This window comes from Nicotiana sylvestris, chromosome 9, assembly GCF_000393655.2.
Source record: "Nicotiana sylvestris chromosome 9, ASM39365v2, whole genome shotgun sequence".
In the NCBI taxonomy this organism is placed as follows: Eukaryota; Viridiplantae; Streptophyta; class Magnoliopsida; order Solanales; family Solanaceae; genus Nicotiana; species Nicotiana sylvestris.
In genome coordinates, this window is record NC_091065.1 from 43,865,649 (window position 1) to 43,883,705 (window position 18,057).

The window sequence follows — 18,057 nt, forward strand, 5'->3', positions numbered from 1 at the left end:
CTTAAGGACCTCATGTCCTTAACTTTTGAACTTGAAATTCAAAGTTAAGGACAGACAGTCATTACGTTTTCAAAATTGCAAGTTGAACTTACTGACTCCTATTAATAACTTTTAATTGTTGAACTCAAAAGAAATTAAAAGAACGTAACAAGATATAAATATTGAAAATCTAGGCATCCGCTCAAATTAGAATAATAATGAATACAATCTATAGCAAAAACTTAAAAGAGTCGATAAACATAAGTGTATATTTCTACTCTTCTCTATGCTTTCTTGAAAATGGATGGAGTGCCGGAGAATATATACAAGTTGTTCTATTATGACCAATTCTTCTGCAACGACCACATTTGAATGTTATTTTTGATGGCTCGGTAGCAGGAATATGCCTTTTCTTTTGCCTTCTACCTGGTGGCACTTTGAAATCTGGAGGTTTAACAATTTGTGACTTAACACTCTCTGGTACAATCCATGAATCAGTATGTCCTACAGGATGTATTTGTCTTTCATATATCTTCAACCAAGATTCCTTTAAGTACCAGTGCGAACAAAAGTCAGACTTCTTGATGTTTCTCTTCTCGATAGCTGCAATTGCATGTATGCATGGTAATTCATCAAGTTGAAATTGAAAACAATCACATGTTCTTTTGTTTAAGTCCACCAAGAAAGTTATTCCTTCTTCTTCAACTCTAGAACGCCATGAATCAACAGGGAAGACCTTCAATGTTGAAAAATTATAAGTGAGTACATTATGTTAAAAAATGTCAAAATCATAATATAAACATAAAACATAATACTTACGTTCAAAGTAAATGCTAAATCTATTCTGTTCTTCAATTCCTCCTCTACCCAACAAGAAACATCATAAAATGTTCCTTCTGCTTTATTTCTTCTTTCATAAAACCAATGTTGTAGCTTCACTTGAATGAAATCCATCATTCTTAGTATAGGCAGCTCCCTTGCTTCTAATAGCACTGAATTCATCGACTCAACTATGTTTGTTGTGAGCATGTCATATATTCGTTGTGGACTACAAGAACGTGCCCATCTTTCCGGTGGTTCTTCCATCAAGTAGTCATAAGTTTTCTTATCTACATTTGCAATATCTGACATGTATATGTCAAATTCTTTACGCTTGTATACTCTTGCAGCACTTTGGAAAAGTTTTATGACCTCACTTTTCACCTTTCTTCGCTTTAGGTTCTGCTCCAAATGATAGATGCAAATCCCATGATGGCTTTCAGGATATACCTTTACAATGCCATTTGCAATAGCTTGATGCCTGTCTGATAAAAAAATCAAATTCTCACGGCTCCCAATTGCATTGCGAAGCTGACTAAAGTACCACTCATAGGAATTGTTGTTTTCAGATTCTGCTATTCCAAAGGCTAATGGGAAAATTTGGTTATTTGCATCTTTTGAAACTGAAATCATTAAAACACCACGATATTTTGACTTCAAAAAAGTCGCATCAATAGCAATCACTGGTCTACAATGATTCCAACCAGCTATCGATGATCCATATGCGTAAAACATATAAAGAAACCTGAAAATACAATATAAAACAAGGTTAAAATACCCGAAGTTTAGGACAGTCAGTCCTTAACTTACATTTACAAGTTATAAAGTTAAGGACATGTTGTCCTTAACTTTTATTTCAAAGTTCAAAACTTAAGGACTGGAAGTCCTTAACTTTTAATTACAAGTTCAAAACTTAAGGATAGGCAGTCCTCAACTTCTGGTTATAACTCAAAAGTTAACAAGGCTAAAGACAGCATGTCCTAAATTGTTTACCTGTTGTTGTCGTCTATCTTTATGTTAGTATAAGTTCCCGGGTTTTTACTTGTCATCATATACAAGTATGAACACAATAATTCATAATTTTCTTCGGGACTTCCTCTTATTAAAGCGGAAGCATGTTGAATAGCACGCCACGCCTTGTGATATCCAATGTCTAGTCCATGCAATTTTTGCTTCTATGCCATGACAAAAGCTGGTGTAACTTCAAATCTTGGGTCCCGAAGATTATCGATAATGTAACCACTAATCAACTTTGAAGTAGCATGCCTTTGATCTGCTTTCCTAGTGTTAATAGAGCAGTCATGCTTTTTCTCAAGCTTTACTATCTTGAATAATGTTGAGTCTTTAATTCTGAAAGCACGCACACACAAACGACACCTATCATCATTGCATGTCAACGAATATCTTGTTGAGCTTGATCTAACAACTTTGAATTCAAAATGTCCTTTGATTGCTACATTAGAAAAACAATTAATTATGCTCTTCTTCTTGTCAAATACTGATCCGACTTTTATTTGATCCAAAGAAGCATTTTCTCTTAATATCGTAGTTGGGGATTCTTTTTGTTTCAAATTTGATCTTCGTTTAGTTATTTGAGTGCAGGTTTTGTCAGCAACTACTTCGATTACCGGTGCACTCTCTAAGACTTGAATACCCAAAGCTTGTTCGTTGTCAATCTCTATAATGCTTTGTCCTTCTACTTGAATAGAATCAAATGTTTGATGCACCTCTTCATTTAATGGTTGAGCTTCAACCATATCTACTTCAACTATCTGTTGGCATCGCTCTTGATTGTCATGTTGAGTTTTTGTGTTGGCATGTTCATTGCTTGTTGATGCAAAAACTCTTTCCGAAATATCAACTATGAAACGACAGCTCTTGAAGAGTGAATGAGTTTTTAGCAACTCTATACATGTGTGAAGATCTAAATCTTTGGATACAAGCATTCCTTTGCTTGTTCCAAGGTTGATATCAAACCATATCACTATTTCAAACTTTTCTCTATCCAATTCAATAAGCTCAAAAATCTGTTTAACGAAATCTTCAAACTGAATTGACTCAGGTGCTAGGAAAAGCTTTGTTTGATGATCAAGATATTTATAGTCTTCAGTCCATCTACCATTAAAAGCAACTATTATGCATATTGTTTCCATCCTACAAGTCAAGAGAATAGGAAACAAAGGACATACGTTATAAAGCAATCCTTGTAGAATTAAGAACAGGTGTACTGTAAGTGCAAGACCAAGATAAGGACTGTATGTCCTTAACATTTAAACATGTAATTAAAGTTAAGGACTGCCAGTCCTTAACTTTTGAACCAAAAATTAAAAGCTAAGGATTGTCTGTCCTTTAACATTTAAACATGGAATTAAAAGTTAAGGACTGTCAGTCCTTAACTTTTGAACAAGAAATGAAAAGCTAAGGACTGTCTGTCCTTTAATATTTAAACATGTAATTAAAGTTAAGGACTGTCAGTCCTTAACATTTAAACATGGAATTAAAACTTAAGGATTGCTAGTCCTTAACTTTTGAACCAGAAATTAAAAGCTAAGGACTGTCTGTCCTTTAACATTTAAACATGGAATTAAAAGTTAAGGACTGTCAGTCCTTAACTTTTGAACAAGAAATGAAAAGCTAAGGACTGTCTATCCTTTAATATTTAAACATGTAATTAAAGTTAAGGACTGTCAGTCCTTAACATTTAAACATGGAATTAAAACTTAAGGATTGCTAGTCCTTAACTTTTGAACCAGAAATTAAAAGCTAAGGACTGTCTGTCCTTTAACATTTAAACATGGAATTAAAAGTTAAGGACTGTCAGTCCTTAACTTTTGAACAAGAAATGAAAAGCTAAGGACTGTCTGTCCTTTAATATTTAAACATGTAATTAAAGTTAAGGACTGTCAGTCCTTAACATTTAAACATGGAATTAAAACTTAAGGATTGCTAGTCCTTAACTTTTGAACCAGAAATTAAAAGCTAAGGACTGTTTGTCCTTTAACATTTAAACATGGAATTAAAATTAAAAGTTAAGGACTGCCAGTCCTTAAGTTTTAAACATGGAATTAAAAGTTAAGGACTACCAGTCCTTAACTTTTGAACCAGAAATTAAAAGCTAAGGACTGCATGTCTTTTAACATTTAAACATGGAATTAAAATTAAAAGTTAAGGACTGCCAGTCCTTAAGTTTTAAACATGGAATTAAAAGTTAAGGACTACCAGTCCTTAACTTTTGAACCAGAAATTAAAAGCTAAGGACTGCCTGTCCTTTAACATTTAAACATGGAATTAAAAGTTAAGGACTGCTAGTCCTTAACATTTAAACATGTATTTAAGAGTTAAGGACTGTCAGTCCTTAACATTTGAACCAGAAATTAAAACATACAATTTGAAACTCAAGCTACAGGACTTTGTATACAGAAGAACAACAACAAAGTGAAGGACATTTTGTCCTTAAGTTTTTTTATTCAATTTGCAAAATGAGGCCAGTAGAATCAAAGTTAAGGACATAGTGTTCTTATTTTTTTGAATTCAATTTCCAAAATGAAGACACTATGTCCGGAATACAGAATTATCATAGGAGGCGGTGTCTATAAATTTATCAATCGAGAAATTCAAAAAAAATCAAATTCTTATCTAATATATAATCAAATCAATACAGATCTAAAAAAGTATAATTATAGCGAAATAAAAATTGATAGAAACACATGAAATTACAACTTATTGTTTATCTATGTTGTTTTTTTGGATTAGATTGCTGAATTTTTGAAATCGGGAAGAGAAATGGTGGTTCGTCCTCAGTTGATCGCCGCTGCTGCTGTTGCTCGCTTCTTATCTTTGTGTAACTGCTGCTTGTGTTGATAGCGTAGGTATAAGTTATACCAGAAGGGTATTTTCGTCCAGTCAGGTATAAGTTTTTTAAAAGGAGTGGCTAAAGTCTAAATACATTGAAAACAGTGGCTTTAAAATAAAAGCCACAACTTTCAGAGTATTTGTGTGGTTATAAAAGCTTCTCATTAAGGGTAGAGTTGTAACTTTAAGCTAAATTGTTACCAAATTTAGAAAGGGTTCATTCTTTTTGGAACGGACCAAAAAGGAAATAGGTTCACATAAACTGGAACAGAAGGAGTATTATATATAGAGAGCCAGTTGAACAATATTCCTAATAAGGAGACGTATTTTTTAATCGAATCAAATGGTAAAAATTGCGCGGGGCGCCTTATTTGGTCGCCCCCATTTAACCTATACTCATTTGTTTAAAATCTTTTAACTTGTACCCACTTTTTAAATAATTTCAGCTCCCTTTCTCCTCCCCCTTCCCCTTTCTCCTCCTCCTTCTAACTTTTACCTTTTATGTAGTACGTATTTATTTTTGGTGCTCAGCACACATTGAAACAATTTATGTTTACTTTAAATGTACATCTGTATTCTGTAATATAATTCCTTTGAAGTTGTTGTTCTACTCATAATAAGAATTTATGCTGAATACGCTTGTATATTGATAGTTCTTTATCTTTATCAGGTAGGTTTAGAAGGGAACTTGTTTAAAATAAAATTTGAATTCAAGAGTATTAATAATTCAGTAAGCAAGAAATAGATGGAGTTTAAAATTACAAAATGAAAGACAAAAAAGCAGAAGCTGAAGAAGAAAGAAAAGAACTGGAACACACAAGCACTAGAAAGAAAAGAGAACTAAATAACTTCAGCTCTAGAGCTGAAGTTCGACAGTTACAAAACAAAACCTTCAGCTCTAGATTTGAAGTTATTTAGTTCTCTTTTCTTTCTAGTTGATCAACCGTGAAACACTAAAAACAGTAGTGATTGCCTAAGACTTCAGCTCTAGAGCTGAAGTTTCCCAGTTACAATACAAAAACTTCAGCTCTAGAGCTGAAGTTTCCCAGTTACAACACAAAAACTTCAGCTCTAGAGCTGAAGTTTCCCGGTTACAACACAAAAACTTCAGCTCTAGAGCTGAAGCTTACAAACAAAAACTTCAGCTCTAGAGCTGAAATTCGACAGTTACAAAATAAAAACTTCAGCTCTAGAGCTGAACTTCAGGCCCGGCTACTAGAATGCTGAAGTTTTGCGTAATTGCCTTTGCTACTTCAGCCCCGTATGCTGAAGTTATGCGAAAAAGCGGGTACACTTGTAATTTTTTTTCCAAAGCGAGTACAAGTTAAAACGTGACACAAAAAACGGGTATAGATGCAAATGCCCCAATCAAATGGAATTTGTTATTTGGACAACTTATTATTTTATTACAGTGTTGTTGTAGAAGGACAACAATTATTAGAATTTGTTATTTGGACAACTTATTATTTTATTAGTATTATTGCATAAGGACAACAATTATTAGAATTTGTTATTTGGACAACTTAATATTTCATTAGCATTGTTGTAAAAGGACAACAATTCCTCAAACGTAACATCTAAGGAGTATATGTTTTGTATGAAACTTCCTCGGTTAAATTTTGGATAAACATAAATACTCTCTTATATATAGTAGTAAAAAAGAGTAAATTTCACTTAACGATCCCTTAACATTTGGATTTAGGAAAATAATATCGCTTTCATCTTTTGAGTGATAAAAGAGGGCCTCAAAGTCAAAAGCCAAATGCTATAGTCACTGCCTCACTTGTTTGCACTTAATGAATATTTAAATCTTAATCATTTAGATCTCAGACATTAAATACATTTGTTTTTGAAATGTAAATCTTAATTATTATGTATATTTTTTTACTTCACAATTATTTAATGAGTCTGAATAGGCATGTATAATTAAGATCTATAACAGAGGCTTAATTTCATTAAGATGTTATTATTCATATTCATAATTAACTGCCGCCACCGCCTACCATTATCAATTATCACCATGTCGCCGCCGCCACCACCACCATACTCAACGTCTCAACCACCGCCACCGCCACGACCATACTCAACGTCTAAACCACCATCCTCATGAATCATAGCCGTCCCCGTTATCGACTACCACCCCCCACCATCCCCACCACTCCCAGCATCATAATTCTCAATCACAACCAATACTCATCCACTTCAACTACCACAACTAACCACCCCCATCAATATTAACCAATACTCATCCACTTCAACTACCACAACTAACCACCCCCATCAATATTAACAACCATAGCTGGTACTGTCCATCATTATAAACTACCACCACCCACCACCACATTCCTCAATCACACCTAGGGGTGTACAAAGGAAACCGACAAATCGCACCAACCCGATAATCCGAGTCAAACCGAGAAAAAAAACCCGACTATGGTTTGGTTTGATTTGGTTTGGTGTTGGAAAAAAAACCCGACCATAATTGGTTTGGTTTGGTTTTAACTAAAGAAAGTCAAACCGAAACCAAACCAACCTGACATTACATATATAGAAATTTTAGATATATTTAATATATAAATATATTTATTGTGATGTAATTTATAAATATTTCTTAAAAGATTTCATAATTTTATCTTTTGAGGTATTATTTCAAGGTTGGACTTAGAACTTTTGAATGTTCCAATAATTTTTATAGCCATTAACATTAGTAAATTAAATAGTGCTAACAAAAGCCCAAACCAAAATCAAATCAATAGTAATGCTAACAAAAAACATTCAATTCAATACTACGAACGAGAATGTATTGAATATCTATTTTTTATTTTGCAATAATTTAGATAAAAAAGCATAACCTATTTTTATTTTTTTTTCTTTAGCGTTTAATCATGTAATTAATACTCCCTTATTAGTCTACTTATTTTAGCATGACTTAGTACTTTTAGATTATGTTTATTTTTATTATGGCTTTTTAATTAGCAATATTTATATTACATAATTTTATTGTCTTTATTGTTGAATATTTTAGGATAATGCCATGACATATATCATATTTTGTATTATTTTTTTGAAAAATACTTTATATAGTTATATCTTACTAGGATTAAAGAAATATTTTGAGCACAATTTTATATGTTTTGTTCTACAAAGATTTTACCATAAAAATCCCAAAAAACCCCGAATAACTCGAAAATTCGAGAAAACCCGAGAGTGAAAACTCGAGTTTTATTGGTTTGGTTTGACCTTTAGATTTAATAACCCGACACAATTGGTTTGGTTTGGTAATTATAAAATTCGAACCAACTCGACCTATGTACACCCCTAATCACAACTATCACAACCACCCATCATTATTAACTATCACCACCCACCGCCACCATCCTCAATTATAATCGCCACCTCTACTAAGCACCACTAGCTACTACCGTGAACCACCACCATCAACCAAAACTACCACCAACCACCCCGCCTCTAGTCGGCATTCACAAGCGCCACCGTTAGCTATCACCACCAGCAACTACCATATTTTTATAATATATATATATATATATATATATATATATATATATATATATATATATATATATTCTATTTATAGAATATTAGATTAATTAGTATTCTATTTGAATTTTATGTTTATTAATATTTAAATTAAGATAAATTTTATACATTCAGATGTTAAAAAACAAACAAATCCTAATCATTTAGTATTCATATCTTAATGCACATCTTAATCAGATGTATCTTCAGATTCAAATGTCTTAATCTTAATACACATCTTGATATTCAGATTCAGACATATTAATCTTTTAAAAAAAAAATAAGGCTAATAACTGGATCTTCAAAAAGTCAGGAGATAAGGCTTAATTAATATGAATAAATTATAAAATTATTTTTTCAGTAATCAATAATTAAGGAGTAGAATTGTATAAAATTTATAAGGTTAATACATTTTATAAGTAATATGCTAAATTTCAAGCTTTAAAAACCAATGCTAATCAAAAGGAGTTTTGTTAAATTTTTATTTCAAGTAAAAGATGAATGAGGGATTATTTCCTTATCTCAAATTTTAGGGTCGTTAGATGAAATTATTTTCTACACAATATTTTCGGGTGTTTCTAGGTAATTTTTTTAATCATCAAGAAAAAGGTATAATCATAATAGTCCATCATAATTAAAGGTCATTTTTAAAGTTTGGAACACATGCAATGACCTATTCATTTTGTCATTGATTCAAAACTAAAGGGGTTTACTTTCCCATTCTAAAAGTGAAGGAGTTGTTGTTTCCCAAATTAAAAAATTAAGGGAGTTAAGTTTAATTTACTCTACTAAAGCAAAAGAAGACAAACAGATAAATAAGAAACACAAAGTAAATGTAGACAATCACTATTTTAAAAGGTAGAACCTTTACTAGGAACGCAAACATCCTTTTCTGTTACATCAAAGGATCTTATTACAAGTTTTTCTCATCTTGGTGGTCAGCTATATAAATCTAGCTTCACAGGTACTTCTCAACCTTTGACTTTGTCAGTGTTCTTCCTACATTCGTTAAGGCAAACCTCCATCAACTTCTTATCTGTCATATAAAGAATTCTTGTTAATAGTAGCACAAAGATAATTAAGTTAAAGCATAATAAGCTTAATATTAGAACCCAAAATCATAATTCCAAAGTTAGAGCGAATGAGGTGTGAACAGTGGCGGAGACATGAGTTTATTAAGGGGGTTTGAAAAAAAAAAGTTTAAATATGCGGAGAAGTAAAGAGAATTCAACATCTCATATACGTAAATTTTTCTTTAACCTTATATACTCAGTGTAATTTTTCGACGAAGGGTGTTCAGATGAACCCCTTTCGTCCCCTAGCTCCGCCACTGTATGAGTGAGAAATATAGAGATAGATAGATAGATAGAGAAAGACAGATAAAATTAAAAGAGGGGGAGAGAAAATTAAAGAGAGACCTCCTTTAAGCTTGAGACAAGCATCGACAGAGCATTGATGAAATTTGGATGCAGAAAAATTGGGATGTTTACAATCTTGTTTACAGTATTCATAGCAGCCAGCAATGTCAGCAAAACATGTTGAGTAACATTCATCAACACACTTATGATATGGATCATCTTGTGCTGAAACCAAAGAAACCACAATTGTTGTGATTACCATGAGAATTACTGCTTCTTTCAACATCTTGGACATCATTTTTTCTCAATTTCTCTTCACTCTTGTGTTTTTTCTTTGTTGTGTAAAAAGAAGAAACATCACTTCACTTTATATAGGAAGTCACACAATCTAGTATTTAATGATTGTAATTTAGAGAGGAAAACAAAATTAATGATAGTGAGTGTAAAAATTTATAGGTAGTTGTTGGGAGTAAGACCTTTGTAAATGCATGTTACATGTGTTATTTTGCTTTTGTAACCGTTACGAGCAAAGTGAAGACAGAGTACATGCTAACATGAGTATGACGTTATTTTAATTTTATTTTTGTTGGGCGTGTGAATAAAGTGCCATATTAATACCGGAAAAGATTGTGAGCTTACATATTAGGTGTAGGGATCTCTTAATGGTGTGAAAAAAATCATGCGGACTTGGCCCAAAGTGAACAATATCACACCATGTTAAGAGTATTTTTGGATCGTTTTAACACAACTGGTATTAGAGCTCAGGTTCGGCAGGACGAGCTAGTATGGAGATGACAAAGAAAAGCCCAGGTTCGGAAGAACGAGTATGGAGATGGCAAAGAAATAGTGCGGAGCAGTGCACACACAAAAATCTCGAAAAGAGACCCGTGAATCTGTTGGGATATAAACTATTAACCATGAGTTTGGTTTAGATATAGTATTTATTATGGAATAATTGTTTATTCAATTTTAATAAAGTTTTAAATAGATCATATATTAGTCTGTGTCATTTACTTATATAGTAGATGATTTAGTGTATAGAGTTTAGCTTATACACGGAAGATTAATTAAATCATCGGTTCTTATAAGTATAAAGTTTGAGTTCACGATCTAATAATGGAATTGGACAAACCATTATGGATGATTGTAGCACAAGACTAAATATAATTTATCTTAATTATGTGAATGGTTTAATTCCAACTTCTTGTGCTAGTAAATTTTGTATGTATTGAACGGACCAGGTAGAGATAAGTATTTTATACTTACTTAATAAAATAAACTCTTTAGTCATTAAATGTAGTTATACTCTTAATCTTGATATAATTATTATTAGTTGTGTAAATTATTATTATTATTATTTTGATTTATTAAAAGGCGAGATTCTTTCGTGGGTTAATATGCCTCGTAAATTGGATAATAATAATGTACATTGACAAAGTAATAGTTAGTTGATGGAATCCATGTCCCGGTTTAGAGATTAATGATGCACCTTTATGAAAACTTATAAGTTTTCATATATAAACCAGGCCGGTGAATTTTGTATCCGGCACATGAAATAATTAAGCGAAAGTCTAAAGGAAATAATCAATAAATTAAATCGTCAGTAATTTAATTTAATTGATTAATATTTGAATCTTAACATGGGGAGTTAAATAAGATTTAATGTATGAATTTCGAAATTGAATAAGGAATGCAATTACGGATTTTTAGTGGAATAATTCATAATTAATTATGAGGATATTAATTTCGAAAATTAGAAATTAATCCCATAATTGGAGCTTTGTTAATTAAATTATGTTGTCCCTACTGTGCCTAAATAATAGGAAATAAAGGAATTTTTTTCTGGTGGAAAAGAAAACCCAACAGGTTTTGGAAAAGAGCTTTAACCCATAAAACTTGTGCTATAAATACATAAAGTTTTCCACATATAGGAAAAGAACAAGAGTGGCCGAATTTTTCAGTCTTTTTCCTAGAAAATTTTGCCCACACGAAATTACTATTTCGGGTATTATTTGGGTACGTTCAGAGATCGTGAACGTGGGGGTGGTGGAGAATTCATCGAATTGTTGTGGAATTGGAGGCTCACGTGATAAAGGAGCTTTGTTCACGCTTCAAGAGGTAACCCGTGAAATTCCGTTTATACTAGTTATCTAGATTACATGTGATTTTGATACTGGGATTGCTTCCGCTGCTTATTATAATCTATCAAAATCGTGGTAGTAGCCACATGGAACTTAGTTCAAAGGGGAGATATATTGTTGGGTGTGCGAACAAATGTAGGGATCTCTTAATGGTGTGAAGCCTTTTGAAAAAATCGTACGGACTTGGTCAAAAGCGGACAGTATCACACCATGTTAAAGATATCTTTGGACCATTTTAACACAACAGTTTCATTATTTCTCCTAAACGACAATAACATATAGATTTTGGAATTTAGGTAGTCAATAAAAGAATCGCAAAAGAAATAAAAACTAGGCTGATAAAAATAAGTGTTTGAAAGAGCTAGATATTAGAAAGAACGAGAGGATTACTTTTTTGTGTGTTATTTTCTTTTAAAATCATCGCATGCTCTATTTTTATTTTGTTAAAGATCTGTTTTTTCTTACTTAATTTGTACTACTGTAATTTTTGAACAACTATGAGGTATCCACTGTAATTATTATAAAGCACAAAGGAAAAAATATATATATAAACTTGGAAAAACTTTTATTTTAGTCAAGAATCTTGTGTAAAAGTTGTTAAAGACAACTCAAATCCAATGACTAGAGTGTAAAATTTTAGACAGTCATAGTCCCATAAGCTTGTGGTTGGTTTAAGTCCAACACTAACGGAATCCAACTTTTAATAGTTAAACTTAAGGGTGTGAATAAAATGATTAATACCAAGGGTGCACATTTAAAGGTGAAACAAAGAAAAAGGCAGAGATTTTTTTTTTTTTCTAATAGTAATTTTGATTTCCCATTCTGTACCCGCATCACGGCTCTGTTCAGGAATCTCAAATAAGAGCAAAGAAAAACTAGAAAAAAGAAGAAAATTGGATTTCTTGCTGGTCATAGATTTTTCATTAATCAATTAGATACAACCTTGTATGGTTTTACAGTTCTAGTCACAATTACTGACCTATGTTTCATTTTGATCATGTCCTTATACTAGCTTCTCTATTGTAACCCACACAAGTGATAGCAGTTCTTCATAATCTTTTATTGAAAGAAACAAATGTAACCACAATAGACCTATTACTGATATGGCCTAATTTAGAAGGGCATGTGGCTTCTTTTGCAAATTAATGGTTCAAGACTCCTCCTCCTCCTTAAGAGGGTAGCTAGCTTGCATAGCAATACCACACATTCCCTTTTTGTCATTTGACCCCCTCTTTATTTTGATGTAACCATCTTCACCCCACATAGTACCCCATGAATTCTTAACTAGCCAATATTTCTCACCATCATCTACACCATAGCCAATTAGTGTCACTCCATGATTTAGGCTATTTCCGCAAAAACCAGAGTAAACCCCTCCAGCATAAAGTTGAAAATCATAGCCACTTGCATCAATAGCCACTGATATAGGTTGTTTGGTAACTGCAGCTTGAAGAGATTCCTCATTTTTGGCTACCATTTCATAGCCACTTATTGTAACTGCGTGTTGTTTTGCTTTGGTAGTGTTGCATTTCTGATCTTTTCCTACGTAAGGATAATTTTTTTCAGTTGTAATGCCACCGTTTTTCTTAATGAAAGAAAAAGCCTTTTCCATAAATCCTCCGTTACATCCTTGGTTATCTGAGTTAACATCACAGTCCACTAGTTCTTGTTCTGATAGTGACACTAATTTTCCTGTTTTAATCTTGTTGATGCCTTCAACTGCTGCTACTGCAGAGAACGCCCAACAACTTCCTGCAGTCGGAAACATGGACCTAGTTATGTACATTGACACTATGACTTTTTTTATACAGGATTAATAGATTATAGCAGATTAATTATTATTTTATTAGGTTACTGATTGATATTTATTATAAAGATTTGCCCGTAATTACCTTATCATGCGGATGGCTCAACAAAATTGGTGGCCTAAAGCTAAATTTAAATAAGATGACTTAACTTATTCAATGGAAATTCATATGTATTTTTGTTTATAGTTCATTCTTTTAGTTTTTTTAGGTGAAAAATAAAATTGTGGAAATCATATATATTTATAGTTCATATGTATTTTATTTGCAATTCATTAATATAGCTTATTGGGGCAAATCGTTTTGAAAAAAAAAAAAAAAGAATCTATGTAGAGGAGAAAAAATCAAATAACCAATAGGGAGATAATAAATGCATTAAGTGGTAAGAGATAGAACTTACTATAATTTGTTCTCTTATTTGAATAACCTCAATCAAATTTCAAAAATAAAAATGTACAATTTAAAACTATAATTGTATAAATTACATAGTATTATTATATCTAATAGTAGCAACATTGGGGCCTTCGATATCTTGAGTGGTACCTAATGCAACGATCTTGTAAGTAATCTAATTGTAGTATAGATATTTTTGGTACCATAAATGTGTAGAATTTAACTAAAACATTAATAGGAAATAATCTAATATTATCTTATGTGAGATCTAAACTAGAACAAAGAGTTGGTAAAAAGGAGAAGAGAAATTAAAGGCTTGTAACATACCACAATTCTTTTGATCCTTGACTCGTGTGACAACTCCACTCTTTCTCCAGTCGAGACTAACTGGCAATTTAGAGCCGGCGCACGTGATATTTGGTGCTGCTTTCTTAGAATTATGTGTATGTTTCTTGTAACCTGAATACTTAGATTTAAACTCCAAGTTTGTCATGTCTGCAAAAGCATTGTCAGTGAGGTTGTAAGAAAGGTTGAGGGAATTGAAGAAGTCAATAAATTGAACATTGGATTGATAAATCCCAAATCGCATATTCCATTCATCTTTACTTCCATATTTTCGACTATGTCGTTGTAGCCAATCTTGGTACCTCTTCAGCATAGGATTTGAGCCGTGATTCTTCTTCTTGTGCAGTTCAACACTTGCATTTGTGAGCCACCATAAGGTGAAAAAAAGCACAAAGTTCAAGTAAGCATTTTTCATTGCTAAAGTTGAGTTTTTCTGCGAAATGTCTGTTCAATTATCAATTTTTTTTGCATTAAAACATTATTCAAGTATTGGTATGTTGCTGAGATGATTGTTCTCCGTATACGTAACAATTTTTTAAAGGTAGCTTCTATTTGTTTTTGTTCATGTAATTCGCATGGTGGCTTTGAGGAGTGGATGAAATACTCCTAGCTAGGTTGAAAAAACGTAAAAGGGACTATCACATGATTGCCATTCCTACTGTGAATGTTATTGTTCTAATTAAGTTTGAGGTGTATAAGTATTCCATATAACTTTTACTCACTGTTGCGTAAAAATTTATTTTTACGTAATGAGCTCATTTAAATTACACGATCGATGAATGCATGTAAGTAGCTAGAATCAGGGGCGGAGCTAGCATAGGTCTGATGGGTTCGGTCCAACCTAGTAATTTTTGTCCAAATTTTATATTTATCTTAAAATATTTATTAAATTATATATAAATTATTAATTTAGAACACGGTAACATAAGTTGTCATTTGCCCTAATTATTAGGTTCATAGAACCTGCACTATTGAAACTGTACGTTATAGATAAAATATTGGACGAAGAAGAAGAGCTACGCCAATAGTCAATAGAGTAACAAACTTGTGGCTCTTTAACATTGCTCTTAGATGTCGATATATCCCGTAAGTCTTACCATATCCCGAAGAAAGATAGCGGTCTCCAAAGAACATATATACAAAAGCTCTCCTCCAAATAATAATAAAAATGAATAAGAGAAGCTAAGCTAATTAAAATATAATTATATAAATAAAAGTGTTGCTCTCTATAATATCTTAAATTTTGGATAAAACAGTTAGACACATTAATCAACGTAACATGGTATTAGAGAAGATAAAAGTCGTAGATTGGAGTCGCACCACTACTCATTAGCAGAAAAATAACACGTGCTTTGACCCGTAAAAAAAAGTTAGGCCCACACATAAAGGAGCGTGTTGAAAACATATAATTAAGAAATCTATGCGGCATACCCATTTGAAACATTAGTCAACTTTATATATATTTAAAATATTTATTTTACCTTGTATACATACTTTATAAAACTCTATTTACTTTTTAAATCTTTAATATCATTATATAACATTAAACAAATCTCACCTTTTAAGGAACTAAATTATCTCTCACTCCCACTTAATAAATCCTTTAAAGCACTCCATCATCCCACGTTTTAAGGAATTGAGATTATACCCTCTCTCCCATCTAAATTAAAAGCAAAACTATAATAAGGTGAAAATGTTCTAACTTGGAATACAATATCTAAACTAAAATAAAATACTAAAATATACTATTCAAACCAATACATTATACCATCCTAATGAAAAATACAATATTCAAATCAAACAAACTACAATATTCTAATTTAGAATACAATATTGAAATCGAACATTTCACAATATTCTGATTTAGAATACAATATTTAAAATCGAACATACCGCAATATTCTAATTTTAAATGTAGTATTCAAATCGAACATACCACAATATTCTAATTTAAAATACATTATCCAAACCAAATATACCAAAATTACAATAGTGTAATGAAGAATATATAATTCAAACCAAAATATTCTAATAAAGAATACAATATTTTAACCAAAAAAAACCACAATATTCTAATTTAGTAAGCGTTTGGACATAAAAATTGTAAAATCCCAAAAAATGGTAAAAAAAAAAATTTCAAGTGAAAATGGTATTTGAAATTTAGAGTTGTGTTTGAACATAAAATTCAGTTTATGTTGTTTTTGAAGTTTTATGAGTGATTTGAGTGAAAAGTTTGAAAAATAGCTTTTTGTAGTTTTTCAACTTTTCGAAAATTTTCAAAATGTATCTTCAAGTGAAAATTGAAAATTTTATGAACAAACATTGATTTCGAAAAAAGGTGAATTTGTTTTGAAAAAAAATTATGTCCAAACGGGCTCTTAAAATCTATATTCAAAACAAACATACTATAATATTTGTGACCTGATAGGTCATCTTATGTTTTAGAACCTAATTGTGTATTTTGAAGCCTCAAATACCTCATTTTAGCCCTTTTCGATTTGCGTGCACAGTCCAAGAGTTTTTTCAGAAAGCTTTTATGTTAAAAACAGATCAAAATATGAAATTTTTTCCTTGAAATCTATTTGAGTTGACTTCGGTCAACATTTTGAGCAAACAGACTTGGATCTGTGTTTTGACGCCCTGGTGAGTCAGTATCATGATTTGGGACTTGGGCGTATGCCCAGAATCGAATTCGAAGGTCCCTAACTAGAGTTATCGCATTTTGTTGAAATTTGAAAGTTTGACCAATGTTTGACTTTATTGATACGAGTCCGTATTTTAGTTCCGAAACCCGATATAGATCCATTACTATATTTATGACTAGTCTGTCAAGTTTTGTGAGAAACGAGGTTGGTTTGACGTGGTTCGGCCGTCCGGTTGTTAAAATAGAAGTTTCAAAGTTTTCTTCAAAATTTTATTTGATTTGGTGTTCAATTCGTAGCTCTAGGTATTGTTTTGGCGATTTAATCGTGTGAGCACGTTCGTATGATGTTTTTGGACTTGTGTGAATGTTTGGTTTGGAGCCCCGTGAGCTCGGGTGAGTTTCGTATAGACTACGGAGTGAATTTGGACTTAGAAACATTGCTAGTGTGCTTCAGTTCTGGTGCAGGCCTCAGACCTCACAAATACAAGGTCAGGCTTCGCATTTGCAACCTATGTCTCGCATTTGCAACCTCTGTCTGATTCGCATTTGCGACAAATCCTTCGTATTTGCGAAGAGGGTTGGGTCAGCACTAAGTTCGCATTTGTGATCATTTGGTTGCAATTGCGATGAGGGCACTGTTCGCAATTGCGAACAAGTCATCGCAATTGCGATGATAGCAGGAATTGTGAGACTTCACACTTGCGAAGAAAAACTCGCATTTGCGGGGTTCATAATTGCAACCCAGGTCGCAATTTGCGACACCTGCAACTGGTATAATGGCTGAAAAACGAGATTTTCTCTCATTCTTCAAATTTTCAAAAGAAGAAAACCCTAGAGGCGATTTTCCCAAGAACCCTTCTTCCCCAAATCATCGGTGAGTGTTTCTAATCTATTTTCTTTCAATCTTTCATTACATTTCCTAAGATTTCAACCTAAAATCTAGTATTTTCATGGTAAAAATTGGGGGTTTGGGTAGAATTAGGAATTTTTGTAAAATTGGGATTTTGACCTCAAATTGAGGTCGGATTCCAAAATAAATTACATAACCAAACTCGGGGGTGAATGGGTAATCGAGTTTTGGTCCGAATTTTAGGTTTGGACCAAATGGGCCCCGAAGTTGACTTTTTCAATAATGACCTAAATTGAATCTTTTTGCAATCGTGGGTAATTCCTAAGGCTTATTT

The 18,057-nt window shown here is 32.3% G+C and overlaps 2 protein-coding genes and 1 long non-coding RNA gene across 3 annotated transcripts; all 3 read right to left on the bottom strand.

Annotated features, from left to right (window-relative positions):
• Positions 1 to 253: 253 nt before the first annotated feature.
• Positions 254 to 1,847, bottom strand: LOC138877511 (uncharacterized). Its single transcript, XM_070157123.1, has 3 exons — positions 1,792 to 1,847; positions 799 to 1,543; positions 254 to 715 (listed from the first exon to the last, which is right to left on the bottom strand). Exons 1-3 carry the CDS (start codon positions 1,845 to 1,847, stop codon positions 254 to 256), a joined length of 1,263 nt encoding a protein of 420 aa, XP_070013224.1.
• A 7,159-nt stretch (positions 1,848 to 9,006) lies between these two features.
• On the bottom strand, positions 9,007 to 9,888 carry LOC104213393 (uncharacterized). The gene is made up of 2 exons (XR_707623.2): positions 9,606 to 9,888; positions 9,007 to 9,223 (listed from the first exon to the last, which is right to left on the bottom strand). It is a non-coding gene; the product is annotated as an uncharacterized lncRNA (long non-coding RNA).
• Positions 9,889 to 12,569: 2,681 nt separating this feature from the next.
• Positions 12,570 to 14,698, bottom strand: LOC104213397 (vignain-like). The gene is made up of 2 exons (XM_009762899.2): positions 14,212 to 14,698; positions 12,570 to 13,438 (listed from the first exon to the last, which is right to left on the bottom strand). Exons 1-2 carry the CDS (start codon positions 14,642 to 14,644, stop codon positions 12,837 to 12,839), a joined length of 1,035 nt encoding a protein of 344 aa, XP_009761201.1. The 5' UTR covers positions 14,645 to 14,698; the 3' UTR covers positions 12,570 to 12,836.
• Positions 14,699 to 18,057: the final 3,359 nt, after the last annotated feature.

Excerpts from the sequence above, each read along its gene's own strand:
- LOC138877511 (XM_070157123.1), bottom strand. The coding sequence starts at position 1,847 with ATGACAAGTAAAAACCCGGGAACTTATACTAACATAAAGATAGACGAC. Across the intron at positions 1,544-1,791 it reads AAGATAGACGACAACAACAG|GTTTCTTTATATGTTTTACG; the intron begins GTAAACAATTTA and ends TTGTATTTTCAG. Across the intron at positions 716-798 it reads ATTTAGCATTTACTTTGAAC|GTCTTCCCTGTTGATTCATG; the intron begins GTAAGTATTATG and ends TCAACATTGAAG.
- LOC104213397 (XM_009762899.2), bottom strand. The coding sequence starts at position 14,644 with ATGAAAAATGCTTACTTGAACTTTGTGCTTTTTTTCACCTTATGGTGG. Across the intron at positions 13,439-14,211 it reads CAAGGATCAAAAGAATTGTG|GAAGTTGTTGGGCGTTCTCT; the intron begins GTATGTTACAAG and ends TTCCGACTGCAG.